Source organism: Aotus nancymaae, unplaced genomic scaffold, assembly GCF_030222135.1.
Source record: "Aotus nancymaae isolate 86718 unplaced genomic scaffold, 86718_ANA_hifiasm-v0.15.2.pri h1tg000032l_0, whole genome shotgun sequence".
Taxonomy (NCBI): domain Eukaryota; kingdom Metazoa; phylum Chordata; class Mammalia; order Primates; family Aotidae; genus Aotus; species Aotus nancymaae.
Genome location: NW_026988445.1, coordinates 11,483,350 through 11,497,676, shown reverse-complemented (window position 1 = coordinate 11,497,676; position 14,327 = coordinate 11,483,350). Strand labels below are relative to the sequence as shown.

Below are 14,327 nucleotides of genomic sequence, written 5' to 3'. Positions count from 1 at the left end.
GATAAACTGTAACAAACCTGGAACAACGTTGAATCAAAGACACTTCAGAAGCAGCAAAAACACCTTATTGAGACCCAGGTCCCTCATGGTGTCCAGTATGACGCTTTCACACAGTCAAAAGGTCATTCGGGGCTGGATGGCACCCCTACCGCAGCTACTGAGCATGTGGGAAACTCTGAGCAATGGCTGTCTTTGATTTCTTTAAGTTATGATTAATAGTACAATGAACTGGGTGCAGTAGCTCATGCCTGTAGTTCCAGCTCTCTGGGAGGCCAAGGTGGGAGGATCGCTTGAGCTCAGGAGTTCGAGATCAGCTTGGGCAACATAGGGAGACCCCATCTCTACAAAAAAATGCAAAATATTAGCTAGGCATGGTGGTGTGTGCCTATGGTCCCAGCTCTGTGGGAGGCTGAGATGAAAGGATCAACTGAGCTCAAGAGGTCAAGGCTGCAGTGAGCCACGATCACACTACCACACTCCAGCCTAGGCAACAGTGTGAGACTGTCTCAAAAACAAAACAAAACATATGATTAATTCCTGTGTATACACCATCCCATCCAAGAAGTAAAAAATTACCTAAAACTTACATCTCTCTGTATGTGCCTCCCTCACGTTGTTTCCCACTCTTCAGGGTGAAAGGGACCACTATTCTAATCTTTGTGTATATATTTTCTTTTTTTTAATATATATTTGTATGCATGCTATAATTTCCACATTCAAAATTTCTCCACTAAACAGGCAAAAGAGGAAGGCCCTTTACATGGAGAAGAGCTAATATGCACTCCTTGAAAATAGAGCCTGGCTCTTTCCCATAGTAATTCTTATTAAAAATGTTAAAAACTGGCCAAATGTGGTGGTTCAAGCCTGTAATCCCAGCACTTTGGGAGGCCGAGACAAGTGGATCACTTGAGGTCAGGAGTTCGAGATCAGCCTGGCAAACATGGTGAACCCTGCCCCCCCAGGAATCTCTACTAAAATATAAAAATTAGGTGGGTGGGGTGGCAGACATCTATAATCCCAGCTATTCGGGAGGCTGAGACAGGAGAATTGCTTGAACCTGGGAGGCAGAGGATGCAGGGAGCTGGGATTGTGCTACTGCACTCCAGCCTGCGTGACAGGGTAAGACTCCATCTCAAAAAAAAAGAAAAAAAAAAGTTAAAAAATTCCTCTTTAAAAAAAAAAAACTGAATAAAATGAATGGTCCAATAAAACATGTCATGTTGATCTCCGGCATGCTACCAAGCACCCCAGGCGGCATATGTCCCCAGTTAGAGAGCCACTTCTGGCAAGGCGGCTCTGACAGGCTGAGAGAGGCATGGCCTCTGGCAGAGGAAGTCAGGGGCTGCCTGCTTATTCATATGACCGTAGGTCAATGTGATCTTTATTACAGACTTGTGATGACTCTCTAGGCAGCCACGGCAGGAAAGTGCTACGTAGACCTTGCGTTCTATTCAAATGTGTGTTTTTGCAGCATTGCTTAGTCATACCAGGTCAACAGGATCTGTAGGCCTCTAGGGGGCAGTCTCAGCTGGCCTTGACTGAGCCCTTTCCTGCCAAGATGGAGGCCTGAGGTGTGACCCCCCCAAGATGCCATGGGTGATCCTGCAGACCTGGAGAGGGAGTGAGCCCACACACCTCAGCTCATCCAGCCTTCTGGTTAGGTAGGATTCAGTCTTGCAGTTCCAGAACTCTTTGCATGTGCGGGGTGCTTGATATCCTAGGTAGACGGGAAGGCAATCTCTTCCTTAGAGACCACCTACCAATTCTTGGATCATAGCCAGCCTTCCCCTCTGTAATGCTTTTTTTCTCCTTTTCAATTTTAAAATTGAGATATAACTCACATAGCATAAACATCGCCAAAGTGTACATTTAAAGCGTGATATTTATTTGAGACAGTTCTCGCTTGTTCATCCAGATGGGATGTGATCATGGCTCATGGCATCCTCAACCTCCTGGGCTCAAGCCATGCTCCCAGCTTAGCCTGACAAAGTGCTGGGATTACAGGTATGAGCCATGGTGCCTGGCCTAAAGTGTGATTTTTAGTTGTGCAACCATCACCACCATCTCATTCCATAATATTTTCGTCATCCCAAAAAAGAAACTGTGTAATATTAGCAGTCAGCCCCACTTCCCAATCCCCAGCAACCACTACGTTACTTTCTCTATGGTTTTGCAATTCTAGGCATTTCATAAAACTGGAATCATACAACGTGGGGCCTTTTGCGAATAGCTTCTTTTACTTTGCATGTCTTTAAGGTTCATCTGTGTTGTAGCATGTAACAGTATTTCACTCCTTTTATGGACTCCTTTTATGGCTGAATAATATTCCACCGTACGTATGTACCACATTTTGTTTATCCATTTGTCCATTGATGGGCATTTAGGTTGTTTCCACTTTTTGGCTATTATAAATAATGCTCCTAAGGGCATTTATGTACACTTTTTTTTTTAGACATACCTTTTCAATTCTCTTTCAATCCTTGAAGTGGGGTGTTACTCAGAGTTACTGTGTAACTCTGTGTTTAGCATTTTGAGGAACTGCTGGACCATTTTTCAAAACAGCTGCACCGTTTTACATTTCCACCAGCAATGTATGAGAACTCCGTAATTCTCTTGACACTGCATTCAGCCTCTGCTTGCCTTACAATTCTGAAATTGTCAGGCCCAGGAGAGAGAATTCTGCAGCTAGCTTTCACCCATCTTTTCCCCGAAGTTATAGTTATGCAAGACAAAAAGATTTGCAAACTTTAATCATCTGAAAAGAACACTTGGACCCCTGGGTGCAACTAGGGTGATTTATCTTCCTTTCTAAGGGAATAATACAGCCTTGATCCTTTTGACTGAGAGGAGCCGGGTATGGATACAGCTCAGCATTCCCGCTTGGCTGGTGTGCACAGAGAAGGAGCAGCATTCACCTGGGCTGTTTGCCGAGAAGTGTTCTTATTAAGGAGGTGCTGCTAGGCGTGTGTCAGCTGTGTGTCTGCACAGCCTCACCAGCCTCTCAGTGGATCCTCAGGCTGCCTGGCAAGGTGCTGACACTGTCTCCAGTGGTTCCTGGGGTGTGACGCTGGAGAGACATCTGTACAGGTGGACAGAGACAGTGGGTGCAGACTGCTTCCTCCTGGGTACCTGGCTGGAGAACAGGTAGACATTTGCTGTCTGCTCACGAGGCACTGGGGAGCGGAGACTTCTCGACTCCCCTTGTTGTTCTTTTCATGCCTGGATACACGAGGGCTCTACTAGCAGTGGCTCAGACCTGCCAGCCTCGATGAGGAAGGGTTTGTTTGCGCAGCATCTGGATGTGGGAGTGAAGTAATTCAGGCAGGTGGGGTGGGAAGGAGATTGCTAACCCCAAAGGAGTTCCCTTGTGCAGAAGGAAAATTACCAGCTGTGCTTATTCTGCAATTGGATGAAGGAAGGGCTTGCTCATTTTAGTCCGTCTAAGGGGAATGTTTCTGGGAGGTGTAGGGGAGAAAGAGGCAAGGAAAACCATCCCATAGGATCCTTGCTGATGAACTAATGACCCTGCCCAAAGGTGTGAGGTCCATTATACCTGGTGCACATTTATCCACAGCACATCTCATACCTGTGGATGTCTATTCATGCATCATATATTTATTGAGTCTGTACTAAGTTCCAGGAGCTTCTGGGATTCAGGAATACAACAATGAGTAAAACAAACAGGGGTAATTGTCCTCACAGAGATCAGAGCCATGTAGGGTAGAGAGGCATTAATTAAATGATTGCAGGAATCAGTGCCAGGCAGGGTTTTGCAAGTTGCTATGAGAGTGTAAGAGAGGGGAAAATGACTTAGTATGAGTGTGGAGTTGTCCAGAAAGCCTTTCCTGGGGCACCCGGGTCTACTGGATGAACGGGGTTGGGCGTGGGGAGAAGAGCATTCCAGGTGGAGGGCACAGCAGGTGTCAAGCCCTGAAGCGGGACAGAACACAACATTCCAGGAATGGAAGGAAAGCCAGGAGGGGTGGATGAAGCAGGAGGAGAGGTAGGCAGTGCCAGCTGCTCAGAGTCTAATGGGCTGTGCAAGCCCCCCTCCCCTCACCTTACTCTTCTCCCAGGAGCAGTGGGCAGCCATTGGGGGTTTTACGCTTGGTAGTAGACGGCCAGATTTGCAATGACCATTCAGTGTTGACTGAATGAAGTTGTGATTCTGATTTTAGGGGTGGTTGGGGCCACCTAAGTGAATCAGGGTCAACTGTACAGACTGGTGAAAATGTGACTGTGAACACTAGATGAGCTTAATAGTGGGCAGATGTGGAATCAAGGGGAAAGGGATGTTGAGGGAAGGAAGACGGGGTCCCTAAGGTGGCATGGACCATATCAAGTCTTTCTGATGCTAGCTTTAGCCTCTGAAGGCCATTCTGGCCTTGAATTTCTTTTTCTTTCTTTCTCTCAGTCTGTCATCCAGGCTGAAGTGGGTGGCTCCCTGCAGCCTCAACCTCCTGACCTCCTGGGCTCAAGCGATCCTCCTACCTCAGCCTTTTGAGTAGCTGGGACTATAGACATGCACCACCATGCCTAGCTCATTTTTCATTTTTTTTCATTCATTTTTTTTTTTTGGGGGGGGACCAGGTCTTGTTATGTTGCCCAGGCTGGTTTTGAACTCCTGACCTCAAGCGATCCTCCTGCCTCAGCCTCCCGAAGCGCTGAGATGACAGACCTGAGCCAACATGCCTGGCCTGGCCTTGAATTTCTGATGAAACCTGGGAAACCACATTTTTTCTGAACACCTGGGGAGCGACTCTTCTTTGCACTTGCTCAGACCTACCCACCAAACTAAGTGCTTAACACATGGACTGCCACTGGCTTAGAAGGTCAGAGTTGGAGGCCTCAGAGGTCGGCTGGTCCAGAGCTGCTCAGAGGGCTGTCCTTGGTCTCTTGTATTAGCGTCATCTCTGGGGTAATGGTTTAAAAACTGCAGATTGCTGGGTGTTACTTTAGGTCTCCTGAAGCAGAACTCTTTTTTTGGGGGGATGGGGGTGGAGGATTTGTGGTAGCACCTATTAGAGGAATCAGCATTTTGAGCGAGTGTTCCGGGGGATTCTTCTGCGCACTGTATTTGTTTCCCGCAGCTGCTGTAACAAATGGCCACAAATGTGGTAGCTTAAAGCAACATAAATGTATTTTCTCACCATTCTGGAGGCCAGAAGTCCCAGGGCTGTGAAGTCAAGGTGTCGGCAGGCCCACACCCCTCCAGCGGCTCTAGGGGAGGACCCATTATTGCCCCTTCCAGCTCCTGTGGCTGCTGGCATTCCCTGGAGTGGGGCAGAATCTCTCTAACCTCTGCCTGCCTCATCTCATCACCTCTCCTTTTTGTCTATCATCACATATTCCTCTGCCTTCCTCATGAGGACACTGGTGCATTTAGGGACAGGATAATCTCCCATGTCAAGATGCTTAACTTAGTCATAGCAGCAAAAACCCTTTTCCTAAATAAGGGAATATTTATAGATTCTCAATATTAGGACCTGGTTTCTTTGGGGGACCATTTTCTAGTATGCCAAAAACACTGAAGTTCTAAAAGCATTGATGTGGTTGACATCCTTCTGGTAGACCAGATATAGGAAACCGGAGCCCAGAGAGAAGTGACTAATCCAAGGTCATAAAGCTTGTAACTCACTTCCGAGATTAGAATCAAGGCTCCTGATTTCAAGGCCTTTCTGGGAATCCTGGCTTCAAGGAATAGTGATATCTGACGTTCACTGAATGTCATTTCTACACTACTCTAAGCAGATGACCTGTACTGTCTCATCACTCTTCCAAACAACCCTTTGAGGTAGGCTCTCCTATGATCTTCCTAAAAACATTTAGGGCCGGGCGCAGTGGCTTATGCCTGCAATCCCAGCACTTTGGGAGGCTGAGGCAGGTGGATCACGAGGTCAAGAGATTAAGACCATCCTGGCCAACATGGTGAAACGCTGTCTCTACTAAAAGTACAAAGAATTAGCCTGTAGTCCCAGCTACTCGGGAGGCTGAGGCAGGAGACTTGCTTGAAACCGGAAAACGGAAGTTGCAGTGAACCGGGATGGTGCCACTGCACTCCAGCCTGGCAATAGAGCGAGACTCTGTCTCAAAAAAAAAAAAAAATTTAGGAGAAAAGAGGTTAAATAACTTGCCTAACATGACAGAGTGAATTACTGGTGGAGCTGGGATAGAAACCAAGGTAGTCAGAGGCCAAAGCCTTCACTCACAGGTGGAACCTCCTCCGGTCATGTTTATTCCAAATCTGGCCTGTGAATCTCCACTCTCTGATATTTTTTGCCTTCCTAGGAAATATGGACCCAAACTTTTCTGGCAGGAAAGGAGACCCCTCTAACTACTTGCCTTCTTCTTGCTCAGAGCCATGGCTCCAATTCCTTGCTGAATATCTGCTTCAAGCTGCACAATGAGCCTTCTCATCTCAGTCAATGGGATTGATGCAAGGCAAACAGGTCTTGCAAAAGGTGTGTGGAGGGGTTGGCAGGGTGGGGGTCAAGGTCCTAATGGATTGGTCTGGCATGGTGGCTCATGCCTGTAATCCCAGCACTGTGGGAGGCCAAGGTGGGTGGATCACAAGGTCAGGAGCTCGAGACCAGCCTGGCCAATATGGTGAAACCCCATCTCTACTAAAAATATGAAAATTAGCTGGGCATGGTGGTGCGTGCCTATAATCTTAGCTGCTCAGGAGGCTGAGGCAGGAGAATCACTTGAACCGGGGAGGTGGAGGTCGCAGTGAGCCAAGATCGTGCCACTGCACTCCAGCCTGGGTGAGAGAGCAAGACTTCATCTCAAAAAAAAAAAAAAAGATTCTAATGGATTTCTTAGGCTAATGGCCTGGGATGGGCCCTGGAAGGTTCCCAGCCCCCAAATTGTTTGCAAAAGGCAGAAGAAGAAGGTGGGGCAGATTTGCCTGCACCTTGGGTACATATTTGTCCCCGGCCATGACTCACTTCCTTCTGGAACAGGGCCTCAGGTGAAATGTTTGCCTGCTCCACCTCCCTTAGTGCCTTATAGCTCCCCTCCCAGTGGGACAGGTGTCTGAGAGTACCGTCCAGCCCTGCCCTTCTGTCCACCCCACAGAGCCCACGGTCATGGCAGCCCAGGTCGCTGGTGTATCTAGGCAGCGGGCAGCTGCTCAAGGTCTTGGCTCCAACCAAAAGGCTGTCAAGTACTTGGGCCAAGATTTCAAGACCCTAAGGCAACAGTGCTTGGACTCAGGGGTCCTATTTAAGGACCCTGAGTTCCCAGCGTGTCCATCAGCTTTGGGCTACAAGGATCTTGGACCATGCTCCCCGCAAACTCAAGGCATCATCTGGAAGCGGCCCACGGTAAGGAAGTGGGCTTGCTGTTGAGTGACATACAGGGTAGAGGGGTCTTACATCTGATCAGGAGGAACTGAGGGAGAAGTTGAGGCTGTGGGTCCTAAGTGTCTGGATCTCATAATTCAGACCCCTCCACCACCACCTTTTGAACTCTTTATTTTTTGAGACGGAGTCTCACTCTGTCACCCAGACTGGAGTGCAGTGGTGCGATCACAGCCCACTGCAGCCTCAACCTTCCAGGGCTCAGGTGATTTTCCCACCTCAACCTCCCAAGTAGCTGGGCTTACAGGCATGTGCCATCATGCCTGGCTAATGTTTATATTTTTTGTAGAGACAGGGTTGTGCCGTGTTGCCCAAGGTGGTCTTGAACTCCTGGGGCTCAAGCCATCTGCCCACCTTGGCCTCCCAAAGTGTTAGGATTACAGTTGTGAGCCACCACACTTGGTCTGAACTCTTGTTCAGAGACAGTGAGGTATAGACAGAAGAGCATGAATGAGCTTTGGAACCAGGAAAGTTAGATTTAAATCCTGGCTCTGCCTGTGTTGTCTTGGGAAGGTAAACTCTGTGAGCCTTAGTTTTCTCAAATGTAAAATGGTGTTTACTGGCACCTTATTTTTCAGGGTTGGTATGAGAATTAGAGTTAAATCTCAGATCATGGTGCCTGGAGCATAATAGATGCAGAATACATAGTTGTTATTATTGCATACGGTCCCTGGGCCAGTGCACAATGGAACAGCTCAATGCTGGATGCAGCTAACCCGCTGGTAAATTGTGAAAAGATCGTTGCTGGAAGGTGCACAGTTGCTTAAAGTCATGAAATGACATTGTTCCATCAGGCCTGGTGAGTGGAGAGGGAGCAGGGAGCCAGGGCTCTGTGGGTGCAGATGGAAGGCAGGGGCTCCTGGATGCAGTTACTGATACTACCCAAAGCTCAAGAAGAAGGGATGGAGAACAGTCCTCCAAACACCTAGGCCCATGACCTATCACTATGCAACCCTTGTCAAGTGATTTAGCCTCAAGGATGAGAACCTCTTCCATACAGAGTGGTTGTGAGAACTGAGCTCATCCATACGAAGTGCTCTGTTCAGTGTCTGCCCTAACGGCGTCTCAGGAGAGGGGCTATGAAAGGACCCCGGCACCTTTTGTCATCTAAACAGTGATAGGGAAATCAAGTCATGGTTCCGATTTTCTTGGCAGCGGTTGAAAGGGAAGATAAAGGGAGAGTGCTACTTCTAAAATGGTCAAAATCACTGTCTAACCCCAGCTACCTCTACCCTTTTTGCTTTGATCCTGCTGATTTTATGTAACAGTTTTCATCTCTGAGAGTAACTCCTTGGCCATGCTGCCCTCTCGCCCACCGTGGTCCATCTTCCTATCCCCCTCTGAAACCTACGGGGTTGCCCTGGTATGTTGATAAAATCCGGATTGGGAGTCATGGTTTTATATTCTAATTTCAAGAGTTGACAGCCACATTTCATTTCAATAGACAGTTTTCTGAGCTTCTGTTTTGTGCCAGGCATGGGCTCTGCACTCATTGGGAAGGTGGTCAGGGAGAAACTGAGCAGTGGGCTGTGGTCTCAGCTCTGATGGAAAGTGTAGGGAGACACAGGTGTGAGTAAAGGACTGATGCTCAAGGCAGAATGAAGTAAGAACTCTACAGAGGCATGAATGATGGGCCATGGGAACCTGGGTTGTCACCCCTGGGTGGTGAAAAGCCTTAGGGAGGGGTGCCATTGCAGATCCCAAGGGTTCTGCGGGAGGGGAAGGAGGGGGAGAAAATTTTCCTTTGAGACCAAAGTCAGGTATCAGTTAACCTTTGCTTGGTTTTTCTCCTTTCTTTGAAATCCTTAGAGCCCTTACCTCCTTAACCACATAACCTGTTCTTCCCCAAACCATGTCTTCCCCTGTTCTCATGGTCTGTGGAAATGCGGTAATCGTAGACTGGATGTGTTCATTTGTGTCTGTCAATGGAGGAAGTAAAATTCAGAGCATGAGGCAGTGGAACCCGAGTAATAGGGAAGGTGAAACTGAAGGACTCCTATTTGGAGTTTTCAAGCGTGTGTTGAGTAAATAAATGTGTGTCAAGATTTAACTTCTTCATCCCTAATCATCAGTGAAAAATTATCACACAGCTGCTTTTGGCCAGGCTCATGCTCACATACCACAAGGGTACACTAGAGGATGCAGACTTATCCTTTAACATCTTACAGATTATTGAATAGACTCTGGAATCAGTAAAGATTCTGATCCTATCTCTATCAGGGACATGCACTAAATCCTGGGAAAATTAGCCTGTTCCTAAATGCTTCATTATTATTTTTTCCTCCCAAGAGGCCTCTCAGGGGTTTGCAAACTGATTGGGGTATCCAGAAATGTGGTGCATTATAAGTTCATTTGTTGCATTTACTTATTTCTTTTTAAATTGTGGTGTGATACACATAACATGAAATTTACCATCTTAACCACTTCTACATGTACAGTTCAGTGGCATTAAGTACATTCCCATTGCTCTGCAACCATCACCACCCTCTGTCACCAGAACGTTTTCTATCTTGCAAAACAGAAACTAAATACACATTAAAAACTCCTCATTCCTTCTTTTGCCAATTTCTTTTTTCTTTTTCTTTCTTTATATATATATTTTTGAGACAGAGTCTCATTTCGTTGCCTAGTTCAGTGGCACGATCTCAGCTCACTGCAATCTCTGCCTCCCAAGTTCAAGTGATTCTCCTGCCTCAGCCTCTAGAGTAGGTGGGACTACAGTCACCCGCTATCAAGCCCAGCTAACTTTTTGTATTTTTAGCAGATTCGAAGTTTTACCATGTTGGTCAGGTGGGTCTTGAACTCCTGACCTCGAGTGTTCTGCCCACCTCGGCCTCCCAAAGTGCTGGGATTATAGGCGTGAGCCATTGTGCTTAGCCCTTCCCCCCAAGTTTTGACAACCAGTGTTTTACTTTCTGTTTCTATGAATTTGATTGTGCTAGGTACCTCATATAAGTAAAATTATACAGCATTTGTCCTTTTGTGACTGGCATAACTCACTTAGCATAATATCCTCAAGATTCATCCATGCTATGTCATGTGCCAGATTTTCCTTCCTTTGGAAGGTTGAATAGTATTCTGTGGTGTGTGTAGACCATATTTTGTTTATGCATTCATCCATTACTGGTCTTCGGTTGCTTCCCTTTCGGCTATTGTGAGTCATGCTGCTACAAACATGGGTATACAAGCTTCTTTTTGAGACCCTGCTTCCAATTCTTTTTGTTATATACCCAAAAGATATGAACCATGGCTGGATCACATGATAGTTCTATGTTCAAGCTTTTGAGGAACTGTCGTACCGCTTTATATAGTGGTTACGCCATTTTGCCTTCCCACCAGCAGTGCACAGGGTTCCTCTTTCTCCACGTCCTTGCCAATGTTTGTTATTTTTTTTTTCTTGAGATGAAGTTTTGCTCTTGCCACCCAGGCTCTAGTACAGTGCTGTGATCTTGGCTCACTGCAACCTCCGCCTCTTGGGTTCAAGTGATTCTCCTGCCTCAGCCTCTCCAGTAGCTGGGATTACAGACACCCACTACCATGCCCAGCTAATTTTTATATTTTTAGTAGAGACGGGGTTTTGCCATGTTGGCCAGGCTGGTCTTGAATTCCTGACATCAGGTGATCTACCCACCTTGGCTTCCCAAAATGCTGATCTTATAGGTATGAGCTACTGCACCAGGCCATTTTCTGTTTTTTTGATAGTGGCCATCCTAATGGGTGTGAGGTGGTATCTCATTGTGGTTTCGATTTACATTTCTCTAAAGATCAGTGAGGATGAGCATCTTTTCAGGTGCTTATTGACCATTTGTAGAAACATCTATCCAAGTTCTTTGCCCATGTTTTTTTTTTTTTTAGACAGAGTCTTACTCTGTTTCCCAGGCTGGGCTGCAGTGGCACAATCTCAGCTCACTGCAACCTCTGCCTCCTGGATTCAAGTGATTCTCATGCCTTAGCCTCCCAAGTAGCTGGGACCGCAGGCTTCCACCACCATGTTCAGCTAATGTTTTGTATTTTTAGCAGAGTTGGGTTTCACCCTATGGGCCAGGCTGGTTTCAAACTCCTGGTCTCAAGTGGTCCACCTGCCTTGGCCTCCCAAAGTGTTGGGATTACAGGTGTGAGCTACCTCACTCAGCCCCTTTGCCCGTTTTAAATTGTGTTTGCTTTTTCATTTCATTGCTGCTTTTGAGGGTGATTTTGTACTTCTTCAGTGTTGGGGTGTTAAGTCAGCTGCCTAAATGTGACTCACATGATCCTCGTTCCCACACAGACATTAATTTCTACCTGCCTTTGGGGGAAAGGGGATGAGATGGGCTGAACATATATGTACACATGTCTTTGTCCTCTCAATAATAAAATAAAGCTTGATACTTAGATGTTTTCTGAAATCACACCGTTTGACATTACTACCCCAGCTGAGTGTTTCTGCCCATTCTTAAGCAATTGAACAAAGATTTGCTTGAGCTCTTGTTCCAAGGGTTTCAGGACAAGTTTGCCCAGAGGAAGGTCTCAAGGTCAAGCATGGGTTCTCAGGATGAGCTCTTGGTTGTTCACAATCCTGAGGCCATTTAGGGTTGGGTGACCACAGCAGTCCTATCACAAACAGCATGGTCGGCTATGCGACATCAGCGGGTGTTCTTAGCAGGTACATTTTTGCATCCTTATTTTCTGGCTTCCCCTCTGTGCTTGGTCAATGCCCAGCCCACGTCCTGTGGTTTGAGGAATGCCCAGCATGAGTGGGCCCTGGTGCAGCGCAGTCAATGATATTCTTCCCTGAAGTGTCCACTTTTTGGCAATTAAGTGGTTTATTGATCTTAAGGAGAAATACAGCAAGACAGCAGTGAGGTGATGTCAGCTGCATAGTAAGGACCCAATTTAAGGGAAATGTCAAGGGGATGAATTGTTAGGAAGTTAGGACAAGGATGAGGATGAGAGGCCTCAGCTTGGAGTTTCCTCTCTTTCTTCAGCTGCTACATCTTGGATTAGTGAATCTGGAGTTTGCAGTTCAGCCATGATTTATTGTGTGCTGGTCGTGTTCAGGTGCTGGAGCTGGGTCTTTGTGGAGTTTTGGCTCATCAGGGAGAGACATATGGACAAGTGGACAGCTGCCAGGCAACAGAGTGGTTAAGAACATGGGCGTGTTAGTCAGGTGGATCAGGTTGCTGGTCCCCTCTGTGCCATTTGCTAGCTGAGGAACCATGGGGAAGTTACTAACCATTCAAAGACTCAGTTTCTTCATCCATAAAATGGGTATAAGAATATTACCCACTTCACTGTTTTTTGGGAGGCTTGGTTTATTGGGAGGCTTGAATGGGAAAATCTAGCTATTACTACAAGACAGACTATCCAGAGGGTGAAAGAAATGGAAATATGAATACAATGTATGGGAGTTCAGGGGAAAAAGCAGTTAAATTTGGCAGTGGAATTGGGGCAGGTTAATGACTGGAGACATTTGAGTTGGGCTTGTTGGTGGAAGAGAATCAGGAGAGAGACTGAGGAGAAGCACAGGTGTGGGCAGAGGTACTGGGTTGTGGCAGTGCATCAGGACCAAGTGTATTCAGAGGAAGATGGGAGTCTGTTGTGAGAATCACTCACTGTGGGAAACTGACAGATAAAGCTGGAAACATCCAATGGGGCCAGATCATGGAGGGACAGAAGCTCTGGGCCAAGCAATGTGGTTATACTTGAAGGTGATGATGATGAAGATGGCAGCATCCCTGGGGGTTCTAAAAGTGCATAACCAGAGCTTGTGAAGTGCAAACCAAAACTATCAGACGCGGTTAACGCTGTAGGAGAGCAGTGTGGCCAAGTAACCATCATCACTGAGAAAGTGTGGGTTTCAGTCACTTTGGATGCCTGGATTCAGCCTTGGATTCCTGACTGATACCTGTATTTCCTTATGCCCGGTCATCAGAGGCTGATCCTAGGTTAGAGTAGTTTGTATTTATGGAGTGTTTTGAGATCCTTGCTTGAGCAATAAAAAACAGTATTACTAAAAAGACATGATTGTTATTAGGAAATATAAGAAAGGATCCAAGTGTGGGTAGGTGGAGCCTGCCTCTTCACAGAAGTCTGCCTCTTTAAAACCTCTCTGACTGCCAATTACTTTGTATCTCTGATCTGTGTTTCAACAGGAACTTAGTAATGGAGAGAGACTTGGGAAAAGTTCTTTGGGGATCACAGTGAGATGGAATATCCTTGCAAAGCTGGGGACCTTTTTCTTTTTCTTTCTTTCTTTCTGTTTTTTTTTTGAGACAGAATTTCACTCCGTCACCCAGGTTGGAGTGCAGTGGCGCAATCTCAGCTCACTGCAACCTCTGCCTCCTGGTTTCAAATGATTTTATGCCTCAGCCTCCTGAGTAGCTGGGATTACAGGCACACACCACCATGCCCGGCTAGTTTTTTGTTTTTTTGTTGTTTTTTTTGTAGAGACAGATTTCACTATGGTGGCCAGGCTGGTCTCGAACTCCTGACCTCAAGTGATCAGCCCACCTTGGCCTCCCAAAGTGCTGGAATTACAGGTGTGAATCACTGTGCCCAGCCCAAAGCTGAGGACTTTTTGTGGTATCTGAAAGATTCATGCAACATATTAGTTATGGCATTTCTTGGTGTTTCTTTTTTCTGGGGAGAGGGCATTTTTGAATTATACTGAGTATCACGTCGTAAAATGAACATTCCATCTACTTACAAATCACTTAGCACTATTCTGTATATTTCACTTTCAAGTGTCTGTAGCCTTTGCCAGTCACTCTTCCAACCAGAACTCAAAATTTTAGCAGAGCCTGGGAGGTCTATTAGATATGAATCTAATGAAATTCTATCTCATGACCAATGTGACACAGGTAATTGAAGATACAGCTGAGGGAGTTATATTGGAAGCATCAGCATATTCTGCAGTTAATAGTTGAAGCCATGGGGTTGAATGATGTCACTGAGAGAGAACACTTGGTGGGGTTACTGCTGTATGAA

The 14,327-nt window shown here is 46.4% G+C and overlaps 1 protein-coding gene across 1 annotated transcript in view; it reads left to right on the top strand.

Moving 5' to 3' along the window:
- The first annotated feature begins 7,088 nt into the window (after positions 1-7,088).
- CAPN8 (calpain 8) overlaps positions 7,089-14,327 on the top strand; it is a 72,227-nt gene continuing 64,988 nt past the window's right edge. The window contains exon 1 of the mRNA XM_064383547.1: positions 7,089-7,325. Within this exon, the coding sequence (XP_064239617.1) occupies positions 7,089-7,325 (237 nt within the window). The remainder of the gene's footprint in view (positions 7,326-14,327) is intronic.